The 19917-nt window shown below is 42.5% G+C and overlaps 1 protein-coding gene across 1 annotated transcript in view; it reads right to left on the bottom strand.

The window, feature by feature from the left end:
* The window catches only part of il1rapl2 (interleukin 1 receptor accessory protein-like 2), a 658932-nt gene that overhangs the window by 71141 nt on the left and 567874 nt on the right, over positions 1-19917 (bottom strand). Inside the window, exon 6 of the mRNA XM_059976475.1 lies at positions 10666-10795. Within this exon, the coding sequence (XP_059832458.1) occupies positions 10666-10795 (130 nt within the window). The remainder of the gene's footprint in view (positions 1-10665; positions 10796-19917) is intronic.

Raw genomic sequence — 19917 nt, 5'->3', positions numbered from 1 at the left:
CCAACCATATTCCAGAGACTGATGGAGAGGGTGCTGGCACACATCCCGTGGAGTTGCCGTGTCATCTATTTGGACATTCTCCTGATGCACGCTGTCATTTTTGATAACGGCTTGTGGAATGTGGAAGAGGTCTTCACTGGCATCTTCCTGCTCGACCCCGCAAAATGCTGCCTGCTGCGTGTCCAGACGAGGTTCCTGGGGCATTGGTGAGTGCGGATAGAGCGGTGACAGACCCTAAGAAGGTGTCAGCAGCCCAGGAATGGCCCACCCCTCGCGATGTCTCTGAGCTTCACAGTTTCCTGGGGCTAGCATCATACTACCGCTGGTTTGTTAAGGTCTCGGTCACCGTCGCCATTTCCCTGCACCAGCTCACCGAGAAGGGGAGCCTTTTTCCTGGACTTACACCCACGCTGCCGCTTTCGACCAGCTCTGAGCTGCGCTAACCCAGGCCCCGGTGCTGGTGTACCCTGGTCCAGCACACCCCTCATTGTTGACACAGATGCCAGCAACCGACGTTCGGGTGTAGCGCTGTCCAAGGAGAACATGTTGTGGTGCACTTCAGCCACACCCTGAGCCACACTGAATGCAACTGTGGTCAACCCTTAGCTGTGGTCCAGGCCTTCCGCCACTTCCACCCCTCCCTCTTCAGCCGATGGATCCTGCTTCGCAGGGCCCACGCATCGCTGACCTGGTTGTTGAGCTTCCACAGTCCCGAGGGGCAGTTGACGTGGTGGCTAGAACGACCAAGTGTCACTGCCTTGAGGAGCAGAGCCAGGGGCAAGCAATGATGGTGGTACTGATCCCCCCCCTCCCCCATCCCTCCTATGGACCACCAGCAGGTGCGCAGTGAACTTGTGTGTTTGTAGATCACCCTGACTGTAACCAGGCTGTGTGATAATCACCCCACCGCTCTGTTTGTTTGAGATGGAGCAGTTATCTCCCCAGGTCATAGCACCCGGTCTGCTTTTGTGTTTATCACAATAAAAACAGTTGCTGGGTTAAACAAGCTTCCTTGTCTGTCATTATGGACCAAATGCTCACCACAATATATTTTTTTTCAGTTAGGGCTAATGATTCAGCCTACAGAGATGGTGGAAAGGGAGTGACTGGCGATTTCAAAATTGGATAGACACTTGAAGGAATTGGAACTGGAACTGGAATTGGTTTATTATTGTCACATGTATTGAGATACAGTGAAAAGCTTGTCTTGCGTACTGTTCATGCAGATCAATTATTTACAGCAGTGCATTGAGGCATTACAGGTTAAAACATTAGCAGAGTTCAGGATATGGTGTAACAGTTGCAGAGGAAGTGAAGTGAAGGGGACAATAAAGTGTAAGATCCTAACAAAATAGATTGTACGCACACTGTTGACAATTCATTCCCCCCCAGGGATGGTGTTCTACCTGCTGAGTTCCTCTATCAAGTTTTTAGCTGTCTACAATCTGCTGTGCAGGAGCCACTGCAAAGGATCAGAAAAAGCTGAAGAGTTTTGTTACTCAGCCAGCTCCATAATGGGCCCCAGCCTCCACATCATCAAGGACATCTTCAGAAGACAAAATGGTGGCATCCATCATTAAGGAACTCCCCCATCACCCAAGACATGCCCTCTCCTCCTTAACTACTGTCAGGGAGGAGGTATAGAAGCCTAAACACATACACTCAATGCTGTAGGATCAGCTTCTTTCTCTCCACCATCAGATTTCTGAACAAACAGTGAACCAATGAACACTACCTCACTATTTTTCGAACACTACTCCCCTTTTTGCTTTCATTTTGCACTACATATTTAATTAAATTTTATATATATTTCTTATTGTAATTTATAGTATTTTTTAATGTATTGCACTGTACTGTTGCTGCAAAACATCAGATTTCACTACATACAGTATTTCAGTGATGATGAACCTGATTTGATTCAGTCCAGCATCTGCAGTCACTTGTGACTCCAGCTTTATTGAGGGATGGTTTCCAAACAGCATTTATGCTCAGAACATTCCGGTAAGTCTAGGATTTCTTTGAGTTTTTCTTTACTTCCTGACTTACATGTCTTATGCTGAAGGAGATTATTTTTAGAATCACTCTACTTAGACCATAAGACCTTAAGAAGCAGAATTAAGCTACTCAGCTCATTGAGTCTACTCTGCCATTCCATCGTAGCTGATTTATTTTCCCTCTCAACCCTATTCTCCTGCCTTCTCCCTGTAACGTTTTATGCTCTTACTATTCAAGTTCAAGTTTAATTGTCATTCAACCATATACATGAATGAAACAATATTCCTCTGGGACCAAGATACAAGACCCAATACCAACAATCATACACAGTACAAGCCACACAAATAATATAGCTGATGTCACTGAATGCCATGGCTTGCAGATTGATGGTGCATGGTATGTTTTCCTGGAGTCACATTTCTGCAGCGAAGAATCTATCAACCTCCCCTTTAAATGCACTCAATGATTTAGCCTCCACAGCTCTTTGTGGAAATGAATTCCACTGATTCGCCACCATCTCTGCCTAATGAAATTCCTCCTTATCTCTCTTCTAAAGGGGCATCCCCTGTTCTGAAGCTATGCCCTCTGGTCCTAGACTTCCCCAATATAAGAAGTATCCTCTCTATATCCACTCTATCTAGTCCTTTCAATGTTTGATAGGTTCAATGAGATTCCCCCCCATTCTTCTAAACTCCTAGCAAATACAGCCCCACAGCCATCAAACGCTCCTCATATGTTAACCCTTTCATTCCCAAGATCATTCATGTGAACCTCCTCTGGACCCTCACCAGTGCCAGCACATCCTTTCTTAGATAAGGGGGCACAAACCTGCTCACAATGCTCCAAATGTAGTCTGATCAATGCCTTATAAGGCCTCAGCTTGGAGATATGTCCTCTTTTGTAGAGAAGCCGTCAATAGCTGAAGAGATGACTGCTGAGCAGACTGATTGATCTCAGTTTGCATGAAGTCAGAATCTCCACTGTGATCAAATGGGTGCAATTGGAAAACAAACAAATTTCCACACTAATCAATGGGAGATGTACAATAATTAACTCCACACACACTGTGCACACTTTAGCCTGAGTGATAGCCTACCAGCACAGAAGATTTAGGAGTTAGGAACAGCATGTCAGATATTTTCCTGAATAAGGTAGAGTATCAGTTCAGTTTATTCCCATCACTCAGTAGGGCCATGTTTATTTTATAGACATGAAATTTTAATGAATACTATTTTGATTTGAGAATGGTGCAATGCAGTCAAATAAACGTTTACGTATTTGTACACTGGAACCATTGTGAACAAAGAGATAAGCATCTGCTACTTGACTCTGCTTTTGATGTCTTTTTCAGGTTCTCAGCATGAGGAGGCCACAAGGTGCTGATGTAATCCACAAAAGCAGGATATCTTCAACACTTGTTAGTGCACCAAGTTATCATTTTAATGACACCAATGATTCTGCAGATGCTGGAAACCTGAGCAATGCACACAAAATGCTGGAGGAACTCAGCAGGTCAGAGAACTTTTGCGAAAGGGGATAAACTGTTGGCCTTTGGTCTCAGCCAAATTATCAACTGATTACACCCCTCTGGTGATCCAGTCTGACCCCCTGAGTTCCTCCAGCATTTTGTGTGTGTTGCTCAAGATTTCCAGCATTTACAGAATCTCTTTAGAACAGAGATATAGTGAATCTGTGGTGTGTCTACAGGCTCTTGTACATTCTCTCTGACAGTACTAATGACAAGAGGGCATGTCTTGGGATGTGGGCCTGAAGACAAGCACTCAATATTTCAGGAACAGCTTCTTCCTCTCTGTCATCAGATTTCTGAAAGGTCCATGAACACATGAACACCACCTCACTATTTTGGTTGCTTTTTACTCTACTTGTTTATATATTTTATAACTTACAGATTTAAAAAAAAAATATTGCACTGTAATGTTGCTGCAGAACAATAAATTTCACAGTGTAAGTCAGGAATAATAAACCTGAGCAAACACGAGGAAATCTGCAGATGCTGGAAATTCAAACAACAACACACACAAAATGCTGGTGGAACACAGCAGGCCAAGCAGCATCTATAGGGAGAATCACCGTCGACGTTTCGGGCTGAGAACCTTCGTCAGGACTAACTGAAAAGAAAGATAGAAAGAGATTTGAAAGTAGTGGGGGGGAGGGGGAAATGCGAAATGATAGGAGAAGACTGGAGGGGATGGGATGAAGCTAAGTGCTGGGAAGATGATTGGCGAAAGTGATACAGAGCTGGAGAAGGGAAAGGATCATGGGACGGGAGGCCTCGGGAGAAAGAAAGGGGGAGGGGGAGCACCAGAGGGAGATGGAGAACAGGCAGAGTGATGGGCAAAGAGAAAAAAAAAACTAAATATATCAGGGATGGGGTAAGAAGGGGAGGAGGGGCATTAACAGAAGTTAGAGAAGTCAATGTTCATGCCATCAGGTGTTCCTCCAACCAGAGTGTGGATTCATCTTGTCAGTAGAGGAGGCCATGGATAGACATATCAGAATGGGAATGGGACATGGAAATAAAATGTGTGGCCACTGGGAGATCCTGCTTTCTCTGGCGGACCGAGCATAGGTGTTCAGTGAAACGGTCTCCCAGTCTGCGTCGGGTCTCACCAATATATAAAAGGCCACACCGGGAGCTTCAGATGCAGTATACCACACCAGCCGACTCACAGGTGAAGTGTCGCCTCACCTGGAAGGACTGTCTGGGGCCCTGAATGGTGGTGAGGAAGGAAGTGTAAGGGCAGGTGTAGCACTTGTTCCGCTTACAAGGATAAATGCCAGGAGGGAGATCGGTGAGAAGACCTGATTCTGATTTTCACTGCAGGGAGTGTTTTAATCCAATTAGCTAACAGGTCTCTGCCTCATTACACTCAAAGAGCAGGACTATAGAGGCACAACAGAAAAATAAACGTAAATAATTGCATTGTAGCCAGTGTAATGATATAATGAGAGTAACAAATTAGAGTCATGGGGATAAATTGCCCTGCACCTGAGCTATTTAGAGAGCTGAAAATGCAGGATAATTAAGGTGGATAGAGAAAACAACCATTGCTTCTTCCCCCTTCCTCTCTTGTTCTCGTGAATAGCCTTGGCCCGAAATGTTCACTGGTTACTTCTCTCTATGGATGCTGCCTGGCCTGCTGAATTCCTGCAGCATTTTGTGTGAACGGCCATTGGAAAGTTTGTCCATGAAGGGATGGAAAGTCAAGCTTGCTTCCTGACAAGTGGACACAGCACCCAAGTTGTTTTTTCCAATGTTGCAACAGTCAAGCGATACATTCCACAGATTTAAGACTGAGATGAAACACACAGATCAATCTGTGGGGATACTGGCAGCTTAGCACAGGCATAGTAGGATGTCAGATTAACTCAAAAATAAAATCAAATTGTCTGAAATCTGTTCTTAATACTCCATTAGAATGCAATATCATGACACAAAGGTGTCTATTTCATTACTATGTCTGTGTGCATATGTATGTGTGTGTGCGTGTGCCTTGATTGTGTGTGCTTACCTGTTCGTGTGTATTTGCATGTGTTTCCATGTACTGAATATATATATATATGTGTGTGTGTGTGTGTGTGTTGACTTTTTCTAAAATTGCTCAAATACAGTTGATTTCCATTAATTGGGCCATTGGTTAATCAAAACAACTACTTAATTGGGACAACACTTAAAGAACAAAAATGATTGAGAAAATAACTGGGATTTACTTTGTTTATTTGTTTATTTGGGACACTATGTTGCCAAACAGTTTCTAAGTAACTTGTGTGCGAATGTGTGGCTGTTAAACATTATATTGTGCATAAAGCACATATATTAAGTGGTGTTAGTTGCACGATTGTGTTAAAAATCAGTGATTTTTGTCACTGATAGTTGCTGAGAAATAAGCAGTAAGGCAATTCGGAACTGTTTTGTTCACTGCAGTTTCAAGCATTCAGGCTTGGAAATGCCAGAAATGGCTAGGTCTGAAATTGAAATGATTTCACTGCTTCAACAAGTTAGGAACTACAAAAAATTTGAAAGTATCAACAATCAGCTCAAATATTACAATGAAAATGAAGATTTGGAAGATTTGAAGATCTAAAGCATTGTATGAAGGAAATCCATTATCTGCACAAGGTGTGTGCACTGATTTTGTTCATTTACAGTCAATCAAAATAATATACAGCAGAAAAATAGCACATAATTCCTCCATTGAGAAATATTAAGAATTATGGTTTTATAGTACTATAGTAGTATTGTTAGTGTTCTAAATTGTTCTGTATTTCATGTGAATACATTATTTGTTACTCAGTTAAATGGTTGTTTGTCTTTTTTATATGTTTTTAACTATTTCCATGAAACTATGGCTAATTGGAGCCAAAATGAATTGGTTCTGATATGTCCCAATTAACTGGAATCCATTGGATTAGAAATGTCCCTTTCCTCCGTCATAGCACAACACTGGCTTTCCTTTCAAGTACAGTAACTACCTAATTCCTTGAAGTTGTTAATTAACCTGATTCTATGAGGTTTTCTAGCAGTTGTGGGGAGGAGGGTAGTTGTTTTCTGGTTTCTTATAGATTTTAGAATTTTCATACAGAGACCACTGATCCATTCTCACTGGCAGTGCTTGAAATTGTAATGAAATAATACAATATTCTTGATTAATGTGATATCATACAACACTGGTGTGACAAACATACATCTGACAGATCTGCAATGGAAACAAAGTCAGTGAGACAAGCTGAGCACCTTCGCTCTTTCCACTAGAAAGGGGACCTCCCAGTGGGCACCCATTTTAATTCTACCTCCCATTCCTATTCTGACATGTCAGTCCATGGCTTCCTCTACTGTTGCGATGAGGCCATACTTAGGTTGGAGGAGCAACACCTTATATTTCGTCTGGGTAGACTTCAATCTGATGGCGTGAACATCGACTTTTCAAATTTTCAGAAATGCCCCACCTTCACCATCCCCCATTCCCTTTCCCCCCTCACCTTATCTCCTTACATGCCCATCTCTTCCCTCCAGTGTTCCTCCCCCCTTTCTTTCTTCCATGGCTTTCTGTCCTCTCCTATCAGATTCCCCCTTCTCCAGCCCCGTATCTCTTGCACTAAATAACTTCTTGGCCTGCTGAGTTCCTCCAGCATTTTGTGTGTGTTGCTTGTATTTCGAGCGCTCTTGTTTAAAATCCATGAGCTGAGAGCAGGGTAGTTCCTTTGTTTTTGAATCAGATATACTGTTAATAGATATCCATGCAGCACAGGGTAAACTTTCTAGAATTTGCTGCAGGCCATGCACGGATTTAGAAGTGTAAGAGTTGTGTTATTGGACAAGTAATCCAGTCTTGAATATTAATTTGTAGACATGAGATCAAATTCCCACCACAGCATCTGGGCAGTAAAATGAATCTGGAGTTAAGCTGGTTTCAGTAATGCAAGTTGTTAAATTAATAGATTTTTCTAAATGTCCTTTTGGGAAGAAAACTTGCCCTCCCTGTCTGTTGCAATCCACAGCAATGCGTTTAACTCTTGACTGTCCTCTGAAAGGCCGTCAATCCCAAGGTTTGACTTCATTCAGCTTAAGATTCAGTCTTTACTGCCAGATATTACTTGTCTGCCAAGTGACACTATAAATTCAATATTGAAATGACAGTAATAGGATTTGTAATAGCAAACTTTGTCGTCCAGTCTGAGCCACTTACATTGCGTTGATATACACACTGAAGGATGAACTACTGATGAAGTGGAGTGTTTGCCTCTTTCTGAACTAGTGGCAAATAAATCTCATATCTCCGGTACAACAGAGATCAGTCACAACACAACGTTTCTTCTAGATGTACAAAAAAGCTGGATGAAATCAGCAGGTTGGGCAGCATCCGTTGAAAGGAGCAGTCAACGTTTTGGGTCAAGACCCTTCGTCAGGACTAAAGAAGGAGGGGGCAGGGGCCCTATAAAGAAGGCAGGGGAGAGGGTGGAAAACCAACCAGAGGAAAGATCAAGGGGTGGGGGAGGGGATAGGCAGGAGAGGTGAGGAAGGAATCTAGGGAAAGCACTGTGGGTAGTAGAAGAAGCCAGAGTCATGAGAGGTGATAGGCAGCTAGAAGAGGAGACAGAGTGAAGGTGGGATGGGGAAAGGGAGAGGGGGGGAATTACCAGAAGTTGGAGAATTCGATGGTCATACCAAGGGGCTGGAGACTACCCAGATGGTATACGAGATGTTGTTCCTCCAACCGAAGTTAGGCCTCATCATGGCAGTAGAGGAGGCCATGTATGGACATATCCGAATGGGAATGTGAAGGAGAGTTCTCCAACTGAAGTTTGGCCTTATCACCTTCCCCCACTTTCATTATAGGGCCCCTGCCCCCTCCTACTTTAATCCTGACGAAGGGTCTTGACCCGAAACGTTGACTGCACCTTTCAACGGATGCTGCCCGACTTGCTGAGTTCATCCAGCTTTTTTGTACGTCTTGATTTGACCATAGCATCTGCAGTACACTTTGTGTTTACAACATTTCTTCTGCCTTATCTTATTTCAATATAGCTTAGCCTAAAACTAGCAACAGCTATGTATACATATCTTCATTACCCCAAATGTGTACACTTTCTTAATTGGTGTTTGGCTTCCACCAGCGGGTCCTTAAGTTCGATCATGAAGACAGAGATTCTGCAGCTGCTGAAAATCTTAAGTAACATACACACACGCACTTCAGGATCTCAGCAAGTCAGGCAGCACCTCTGGAGGGAATTGAACACTCAACATTTCAGAGTGAGATACAGTACTTCATCAGGATATGTTCATTTCCCTCCATAGACACTGCCAGACCTGCTGAATTCCTCCAGTATTTTGTTTGTGTTGTTCACAATTTAATCCTGTGCCCTAGTCAATTTCAAAGCTGCAAATATGAAATATGAAATGCAATAGTTGTCATTTTATGTTACTCCTGAAATTCAACAGCTCACTGTTTGGTATTTCTGAACTGACACACTTAATATTCCCACATTAGATGCAGACCAAATTCCAGTGCTCCTTTTGACCACTGAGTGCGTTACTAGACCACGTTGTCCTGAGGGTGCGTGTTGTAGGGCATGAAGCAGCATCACGCTGGCAAGTCCCAAACGTCAGTATCGTCTTTTAACTCTTCCTCCTTCCATCCAACACACCAGAGTCTTCCCTCTAATTAAAGCCCTGATATATATACACACACACACACACACACACACACACTTACATTTTCATTACCCTGACTATATCCTCAGTATTTTCATTTTCAAATGTGTAGCCTTTCTTAATTGGTGTTTGGTTTCCACAGTGGGGTGGGGGGGGGGGGGGTTGTTAGCTATAAATTTGAACACGTAAGCACAAGAGATTCTGCAGATGCCAGAAATCTTAAGCAACGTACACAAAGTGCTGGAGGAACTCAGCAGGTTAGGCAGCATATTCAGTGCTAATCTAGTCCTCTTTCTTGGAGATACCATGGAAAAGAAACATAGCAATGTTTGCCCAAAACCAAACTGCCCTGTCCAACATCTTAAAGATAAAGATCTGTAAAGATTCCAACATCTTAAAGATCTTCAGAGATTAGCTTTACTTATCATGCATCAAAACATCAAACCGTAGTGAAATGTGTCATTTGTGTCAATGAACAACACAGTCCAAGGATTGTGCTGGGTGCAACCCCCAAGTGTCACCGTGCTCTAGTGCCAACATAGCATGCCCATATGTTGTCCTGCATACTTGTCTTTAGTGGTTGAGAATCTTACAAGAAAATTAGAAATTGAATTATTTCAGGCTTGTCAACTGGAATAGGATTATTAAAGGCACTTAAATAAATAAACAAGGTTAATATGAAGGAGCACGAAGTAAATATTTTTTCTGAACCTGGTGGGGGGGGGGGAGAGAAATGTGATTTATAATCAACAATTCTACTTATGACAGATCTATCACAAATAGGTACTGTGTAATCCCTTAACAATAACCATTGAAGACAAGGATTGATATGTTCTATTTAATCATTTTGGACCAATTTAAAGAAAATCTTACATTGTAAAATCACTTCACAGGGAATCCCATTTCATTATCATTAAACGATTGAAATCTCAGCTGGTACTAAAAGAAAACACATTATACAAATGCAAAGGATTCTGGAGATGCTGGAAATCCAGAGGAACACACACAAAATGCTGGAGCAACTCAGCAGGATAGGCACCAACTAAGAAAAGGAATAAGGAGTTGAGACCCTTCATTAGGATTGGAAGGGAAAGGGAAGAAGCTAGAATAAGAAGGTGGGGGTGGGGACGGAGTACTATCTAGAAGGTGAGAGGTGAGACCAGGTGAAGTGGAAGGTAGGTGAGTGGGGCAAGTATTGAAGTGAAAAAGGGGGATGTAAAGGGCTAAGAAGAAGGAACATGATACGAAAGGAGAGTGGATCATGGGGAAAAGGTAGAAAGACACCAGAGAGAGCTTATAGGCAGATGAGAAAAAGAGAGGAGAGCCAAAACTGGGCATGGCAGAGAGAAAGTGAGGGCTAGAGAAGTTACCGGAAGTTAGAGAACTCGATATTCATGCTGATGGGTTTGGGTGCTACTCAGATGGAATATGAGGTATGGATAAAACAGATTATATTGTTTCATTTTCAATAACAATCCATGTAAAATAAGCCATACCTGATTTCACTCTCCTTAATCTGATTGTCCTCCAGTTCCTCCATGTACTTATCACCTTTCATCCAGTAAATGATGGGGTTAACTGAGCTGTACCCAAAGAATGCCCGGCAGACGAGGGTGGCTGGATTGCCTAGCAACACACAAAGGAGAAATTACAGATGACAACAAACCTTGCATTGAATACTCACTGAATATTCTGGGGGGTGAGGAGTAGGAGAGAGCAAGCTAACAACACACATACAAAATGCTGGAGGAACTCAGCAAGTCACGCAGTATCTACAGAGGGGAATAAATGGTCGATGCTTTGGGCCAAGACCCATTAATAGGTCTGGAAGGGAAGGGGGAATAAACCAGACTGAGAATATGGGGGAAGGGGAAGGGGTTCAAGCTGACAAGCGATAGGAGAAGCCAGGTGAGGAGGAAGGTGGATGGGACTAGGAGTGATGAATTGAGAAGCTAGGATGTGATAGATCAAAAAGGTAAAGGGATGAATGAGAAAGAATCTGATAGGAGAGAGAATGGATCATGATAGAAATGGAAGGAGGATGAGCACCAGAGGGAGGTGATAGGCAGGTGAGGAGAAAAGACAGGGGCCAGAATGGAGAATAGAAAAGGAGAGAAGTGGGCGGGGGCAGAAATTACAGGACGTTGGAAGAACTCTCCTATTCTGAGTACGTAAAAGTCCTATTCTGGTCACTATCATTACCAATGTGCTACCATTTCCAAGATGTGCTGCCTAAGCTGTTCTGAAGGCTCCTCATTGAAGTGTGACCTCCAGCACCGAAAAGATAGATAGTGAACAGAGATGCCAATGCCCTCAGCTTCCCCTCTAGGTTGCACACCAGCCGGGGTAACACTCATGCTTCTTTTCAGTCCTGGAACTACGTCTCCCAACAGCAGTGTCATAATCACACAGCACAGAAATAGACCCGTAGCCAAACTCATCCATGCCTAAGTGGAGAATAATTTTAAAGTGATTGGAGCAAAGTATAGCGGGAATATCAGAGGTAGTTTTTTTCTGCACAGAGTGGTGGGTTCTGGGAATGCACTGCTAGGGGTGTTGGTAGAGACAAATACATCAAGAGACACATCAAGGTAGACACATGGATGAAATAATATTTATTTTTAAATTTATTTTATTTACTGAGATACAGTGCAGAATAGACCCTCTGCCCTCTGAGCCGTGCTACCCTGCAATCTCCCAATTTAATCTTAGCTAATCCTGGGACAATTTACAATGAACAATTAACCTACCAACCGGTACATCTTTGGACTGTTGGAGGAAACTGCAGCACCCTGAGAAAACCCATGTAGTCAACGGGAAATGTATAAATTCCTTACAGGCAGTGGTTAGATAAAGGGTTATGTGGGAGGGAAAAGTAGATTTATTATAGAGTAGGGTTAAAGGTCAGCACAGCATTAAGGGCCTGTACTGTGCTGTACAGTTCTATATCCAATCAAGATGCCCATTTCAGCTAGTCTAAGTTAATGCTAACCATGTTTGCCGGCATTTGACCCATATCTTTCTAAACCTTTCCAATCTATATACTTGGCTAAATATCCTTTAAATGTAACTGCCTCAACCAATTCCTCTGGCAGCTACATTCTCTGCATGAAGAAATTGCCCTCCCTCAAGTCACTTTTAAATTGTTCACCTTTGCCTTAAATCTAAGCTCTTCGATTTTTGATTTCCTTTTCCTGGGGAATAAAGACTGTCTACATTCACCCTATCTATGCCCCACACGGTTTTATTCACCTCTATAAGGTCGCCCTACAGTCTCCTATAATGAAAGAATAAAGTGCTGGCTTGCCAGACCTCTTGTTAGAATTCAGCCTGTTGGGTCCCAGCAACATTCTTGTAATCATTGCACTCTTTCCAGTTGAATAATATATTTCCTATAGAAGCTGACCAAAACTGTACACAATATTCCCAGCCTGGGTTTGCCAGTGTCTCTTACAACTGAATCACGATGTGACAACTCCTAAACTCACTGCAAACACAAGAGATTCTGCAGATGCTGGAAATCCAGAGTAACACACACAGAATGCTGGAGAAACTCAGCAGGTCAGGCAGCATTGATGGAGAGGAATGAACTCTCTTCTTGACGAAGGGTCTCAGCCTGAAACTTCGACTGTTCATTTCTCTCTGCAGATGCTGCCTGACCTGCAGTTACTATCTGGCTTAAAACAGGGAAAAATAGACTGTTGGACATATGCAAAAATGTGGTAACTTAGTTTATTTTTGTCACATTGAAAATCTTTGCTATGCACGCCAACCATATGGATCATTTCATCGCATTAGTACATTGAAGTAACAGTACAGAATAAAGTGTTTCCGATATAGAGAAAGTGCAGTGGAAGTAGACACTAAGGTGCAAGGCCATGACGAGGACGATTGGAAAATCAAACATCCATATAAGATTCAATACTTTCTACTTTGAATTCAATAGCTTATAGTCAGTAGATTTAGTCAGCAGGTTAAAATCTGTCCTTGAGCTTGGTGATACACGCTTTCAGGCTTTTTTATCTTCTGCCCAGAAGGAGAGGGGAGAAGAGAGAATGTCCTGGGTGGGTGGGATCTTTAATTATGTTGGCTGATTTACTGAGGTGTCAAAAAATGTAGACAAGGTCCATGGAGAGGAGGCTGGCTTTTGTGGTGTGCTGAGCTGTGCCCAGAACTCTCTGCAGTTCTGGGCAGAGCAGTTACCTGACCAAGTTGTGATGCATCCGGATAGGATTCTTTGTATGGTGCATCGATAAAAACTGGTAAGTTTCAATGCCAAATTTCTTTATCTTCCTGAGGAAGTCGAGGCTCTGTTTCACTCTTATGGTCATGATGGCTATGTGGTTGGACAAGGACACACCACTGGCCTATTTATATCAAAATAAATTAATGTTGTTTCCCTTCTCCAATGCAACTCAGTGGATGCATAATCTCTGCATAATTTAGACCTGTCCTTCACCCTGATATGTATGGTCAAAGGCAATGCCCAACAGTTACAGCATTGTTTTGGAGAGCCTTGGGAAATCAGGTCCACATTATAGTGCAGTCTATCTTCTTATGCTAAGTCTTTAAACCAACACCGGGCAATTTATGATATTATGATGATGTCACGTGGATCACTATGTCAACCCCTACTACACTAATCCTCACAATAGTGAATTTGCACGCATGACAAACTCAAATGTTGTTTTCCGGTCTGTATTCAACCATGCCACACTAAGATACTGAAGGCTTCGTAGAAGTGTGAAACACTGCAGCTGGTGAGGTGAACGTTATTTGATAAGGAGTTTACATTTTGATTTTTGATTATGTCATATTTCTAATCTGATAATTATCAGCCACTGTTTGGAGCAACAAAAACTTTTAAAAGCTAGTAGGGCAGGTACAGCAAGAGGAAAGGTTCTGAAGGTTATGGACTAGACACTTAAAAAAGGAGACCAGCTGAATGGGAATCTTGGCTAGCATGGATCATTTGGGCCCAAGTGCCTGTTTCCATGCTGATTGATGCTATGACTCCACTCCAATAACTGACAATCATAACAAAATAGATGGTACCTTTGGGATTAACACATCCGAGGATCTGTCCTGGGACCAACATGCAAGTGTCACGTCAGCACTTCTACTTTATTAGAAGTTTTCGTATCTTTGGCACATCAACAAAAAACTTTGACACAGACACAGTGTAAGTCATACAAATGACTTACAGACACTGGCAGGAACTGAACTCCAATTTTCAAATCGTTTGCACTTTAAAGCATTATGCTACCGAGCCACCATTATTTCACAGTTGGTATCTTTGCCTTCGGCTGCTACAGTCTCTAATCTTTATATTTCCATCCCTACAGCTTAATATCTTCCTTCCCTCCTCTACAACCTACTTGAAAGACTTCATTTCTATAAGGTGTTGATCTTATGTTTTTATGTGTCTTGGCATGAAGTATTTTGTTCAGTAATGTTCAGTGAGTTGAAGTGCTTTTGTTATGTTATCAGCAGTAAACGAATAGAAATCACTGCTGGTGATAGGTCTGCTAAATTGGTAGTTTACAGTAAGTTGGTGTCAAGATGTTGAGGATTTCACTCAGAATGAGTTTCTTTTAAATTGTTTCTTTTAGGATTGTGTGGATGTTTTGGGAGAATACAGGGGATTTAAGGGTCAGGTTAGGGTTTAGGGACAGGTATAGTAATGTGTACAAGTCTTGGACACGTATAATATATATAGCCAGGGTTGCTAAGACTTTTGATAGTACAGTATTTGTCAACGTGGAGTCAAGAGTGAGGTTATAAATCTGGCGGGAGCAAAGGATGTTGGGAATGGTGGGGGTGGAGCGCTGTGGGAGGGGTGTGGGACATATGGGAGAGAAAGTGTACCAGGGGTGGAGGGGTGGCATGGGTGCAGACACATCCTGTCCTGAGACACCAGGCAAGGTCACTTGATTCCAAACAGTTGGTTTATTGATCATTACAGAATGTCTGTCTGGTGTTTCCTGCCCTCTCTCATCTCCCTTCCCCTTTTCCCAACTATGATTCCCCTCTCTCTGCCCAAACACAAACAAGTCCAGCCGAAGGGTCTCAGCCCAAAACGTCGACTGTACTTTTTTCCGTAGATACTGGGTGATCTGCTGAGAAATTAAGAACCTGCTGGCATGGTGTGAAGACAGTAACCTATCCCTCAATGTCAGCAAGATGAAGGAATTGGTTGTTGACTTCAGAAGGAGTAGTGGACTGCACGACCCCATCCACATCGATGGTGCGCAGGTGGAACAGGTCAGAAGCTTTAAGTTCCTTGGGGTGAATATCACAAATGACCTGACTTAGTCTAACCAAGCATAGTCCACTGCCAAGAAGGCCCACCAGCGCCTTCACTTCCTGAGAAAGCTGAAGAAATCTGGCCTGTCCCCTAAAACCCTCACTAATTTTTATAGGTGCACCGTAGAAAGCATTCTTCTAGGGTGCAGCGCAACCTGGTATGGAAGTTGTCCTGTCCAAGACCAGAAGAAACTGCAGAAGATCGTGAACACAGCCCAGCACATCACACAAACCAATCTTCCATCCTTGGACTCACTTTACACCACACGCTGTCGGAGCAGTGCTGCCAGGATAATCAGGGATAAGTCCCACCCAGCCAACACACTATTTGTCCCACTTCCCTCCGGGAGAAGGTTCAGGAGCATGAAGATACATACGGCCAGATTTGGGAACAGCTTCTTTCCAACTGTGATAAGACTGCTGAACAGATCCTGACCTGGAACTGGACCGTACCTTCCAAATATCTGGACCTGACTTCCACTGCCTTACTTCCCCTTTTCTATTTTCTAATTATGATTTATAATTTAAATTTTTATAATATATACTTCGATTTGTACTTCAGGGAGCGCGAAGCATAGAAACAAATATCACTGAGATGATTGTACGCTCTAGTATCAATTATTTGGTGACAATAAAGTATTTGTACATAACCCTTGACCTCTGGTTCTGGTCTCACCCAGCCTCAGTGGAAAACCCTGCTTGCATTTACACTGTCTATGTTCCTCATGATTTTATATGCCTCATATCAAAACTCTTGTCATTCTCTGATGCTCCTAGCAAATTCTTTGTAACTCTTCTCTACACTCCTTCAATATTATTGATAGCAACACACAGATATTATTGATATCATTCCTGTAGGTAGGTGACCAGAACTGGACGCAGACTCCAAATGAGACCACTCTAACATGTTATAGGATTTCAACATAACATCCCAGCTCTGGTACTCATTACTTTAATTTATGAACACCAATGTGCCTGAAGTGTTTTTTCTGGCTCTGTCTGTGGCACCACTTCCAAGGAATTATGGATCCGTATTGCCAGATCCCAGTGTTCAACTGCACTCCTCAATTTCCTACTGCCCAGCGTGTAAGTCTTACCCTGGTTTCTGCCCCCAACGTGCAACACCTTACACTGTCTGCGTTAAATCCCTTCAGCCATTTTTTTGGCTGATTTTTCCAGCTGGTTCAGATCCAGGCTTTCATAGCCTTCCTCACTGTCTACGATGCCCCAAATCTTGGTGCTATCCACAAATTTGCTGTTCCAGTTTACCACATTAGGTTGTTGATAACATCCAGATTGTTGATAAAGATGACGAACAACAATGGACCAAGCACCGATCCATGTGGCACACCACTAATCACAGGCCTCCAGATCAATATATCTAAAATTCTATCGTGCTTCCACTTCCATGGCCCAGTAGCTTCTCCAAAACATGGAGAATGAGATTAGAACTGCTTGCAGTGGAGAATGAACAATGAGTGCCATCACTTTAAACAGATCACCATAGTGATGCTCATCGTTAATTCCTGGTCTGGGTTCAAACCATCCAATGGCGAAGAAATGTATCTTAATCACTGATGCCAGATGGACTCAAAATGCAGGACTTTTAAATTACTTTCTCCTATTATTAATTAGAGTTATTTCGAAATAATTTTCCTGTTATGGCTCTGGGCAGTCTAATCACCTTTTCTAATGGAATCCAGGTGCATCACTCTGATTTAAAAAGGATCTTAAATCATTATAATGCCCAACCTTCACCCACTGTATGATGGTGACTGTTAAATAAACCATTAGTGAAATGATTAACTTGTAAGGAAGATAAAATTTTGTCAGAGTAATCTAGGGCTGGCTAATGAAATGGTGGGGTGTAAATGACACTGACATGCGCTCCAATCTAATTAACAAAACACTTACTACGGTGTTTGTTTTTCATTATTCCAATGTGAAAACATTGGTGGATCACTAATTAACTTAATTCACTTTATCATGCTTTTAATTTTTTTAGCCAAAGGTTATTTTACCTTCACTTCTACAGAACATTTCCTTTAACCTCACAAACTTCTGATTAAAGCTAAATTAACAGTTTCAAGCACCCTGCAAACACTATGAAAGTTCATGCCCGATTTATCAGTTTACTCTTTGCCAATATGGACCAATTAACTAGAGGAAGGAAGGGAGGAAGTATATTTTCCACCCCTGGCAAAAGTACAGCTGGCAGTGGAGGCACTGAGCACCGTGACCAAAATCCACGAGACAGCACACTTTGATGCATTCCTGATCTTTGCTGGGGAAAGGCTGAAAAGGTCGCTGATAATTTACTGCAGACATCTCACCAGTGGAACCAGAGGGGCCAACACTCCTGACCACTGTTATACCATCATCAAGAATGCTTTGAGTTACTGGAATAAACTTCAAGTTTCTGGGCATCTACACCTCGTCCTCGGGGCAACATATTGATGCAATCATGAATAAGACAGAAGCTGTACTTCAGTGGGAATTTAACAATATTTGGTCTGTCATTGAAGCATAGAAACATAGAAAACCTACAGCACAATACAGGCCCTTTGTCCCACAAAGTTAGGCTGAACATGTCCCTACCTTAGAAATTACCTAGGGTTACCCATAGCCCTCTATTTTTCTAAGCTCCACGTACCTATCCAAAAGTCTCTTAAACGACCCTATTGTATCCGCCTCCACCACTGTTGCCGGCAGCCCATTCCACGCACTCACCAATCTCTGTGTAAAAAACTTACCCCTGACATCTGCTCTGTACCTACTCCCCAGCACCTTAAACCTGTGTCCTCTTGTGGCAGCCATTTCAGCCCTGGGAAAAGACTTCTGGCTATCCACATGATCAATGTGCAGGAGAGCATTTCTGAATGCACAACATGTCAAACTTTGAAATGGATGGGCTACAGCAGCAGAAGGCTATAAATATACACCCAGTGTCAATTTTTTGGTATTGAGGGTACTTTATAAAGTGGCCACTGAACGTATAATCTCCTCCGATATAACTGCGGCATCTTACTCTGGCCAACCAAATGTGGAGTGACCCAAGGGAAGTCAACATAGTCACAGAAAGAGCATGGAAACTCCTTATAGACAGTGCCGGGGGTAACAGGAGCTATAAAGGAGCAGCTCTATTAGCTGTACCACTGAGCATCATACCTGGGTTCCCCCAGTGCTGGTTTGCTGCCTCACTCCTATTTTGGTGCTTTGTTGCCTGCCATTGCTGTCTGCATTTTTCAGGGGCTAATGTTCTAAGATTCATCAGGAACAAGATAGACTCTGGCAAGAGGACCTTCATCCCAAGTTGTCCATACCAGCTGCAGTGCCTACTAACCCAATCCCTTTTGAAGTCGTTCCATTAATGTTAAGATATTAAATTTCAAAGTGGGTCATAAACACAAGAGATTCTGCAGATGTTGGAAATCCAGATCAACACACACAAAATTCTGGAAAAACTCTGCAGGTCAGGCAGCACCTATGGAGAGGAAAAATAGTCGATGTTTTTGACCAAGACCCTTCAGCAGGATTGGAAAGGATGAGGAAAGAAGCCAACTTGAGTCAATATGAAGGGCCCTAGCTCAAGGAATGGTGGGTGTGTAGCCTTGTCATTGTCCAGAAAACAAATTGTACAAGATACTTCGTCTCACCAACGATGATCATTATTTGTCTTACAGGAGACAAGTGTGACAGAAAAATCAATTTCTGTCGAAGGTGCAAAGTGTGACAGAAAGTATATTTAAGGTGGAGGGAGGGGAAAAAGTAGAAGCTGGCAGGTAATAAGTGTGAAGAGTCAGAGAGCGGAAGAGATCACAGTGGTGGAGCAGCGAGAGAGAGTCTCATTGAACACAATTCCTTTCCATCCACAGATGATGCTCAATCCACTGAGATCCAGATTCTAGCATTTCTGGTCTCTCACTTTTCTTTAACACATTTTAGTGCTTGGTGCTTTCAACTGAATTTCATACTGCACAGAAATACATGCTGGTACTGTTGTGAAGTGTTCATTTTGTTTCCCTATCAACAAATGCATCCTGATCTGTACAGTATCTCTGATTTTCTCTGAGTCATGTAATTGTATACTCAAGTTAAATCAATATGATGGGTCCTAAGGAGGAGTGAGTGAGTGTGTGTGTGTGTGTGTGTGTGTGTGTGGCCTTGTCATTGTCCGAAGAACAAGTTATACAAAATATTTCACTCATAGACAGACATTTTGTCTCATCAATTATAATCATAATTTGTCTTACCAATCCCAGGAGAAAACCTGGACAGAAAAATTGATTTTTGTCGAAGAGGTGACATAAAGAGTGTGACACAAAATATATCTGAACAGAATGAAGAGTTTGTCTCAGAGCTTTATATGTGTCAGGGAAAGGGGTAACTACTGATGAAAGTATAAAGGTTAATCCTCTAATAATCAACATGAACCTGTGTCA

This window comes from Hypanus sabinus, chromosome 8 (assembly GCF_030144855.1).
Source record: "Hypanus sabinus isolate sHypSab1 chromosome 8, sHypSab1.hap1, whole genome shotgun sequence".
Taxonomy (NCBI): domain Eukaryota; kingdom Metazoa; phylum Chordata; class Chondrichthyes; order Myliobatiformes; family Dasyatidae; genus Hypanus; species Hypanus sabinus.
The sequence above is the reverse complement of the archived record's forward strand: the minus strand, read 5'-3'. Positions and strand labels throughout refer to the sequence as shown.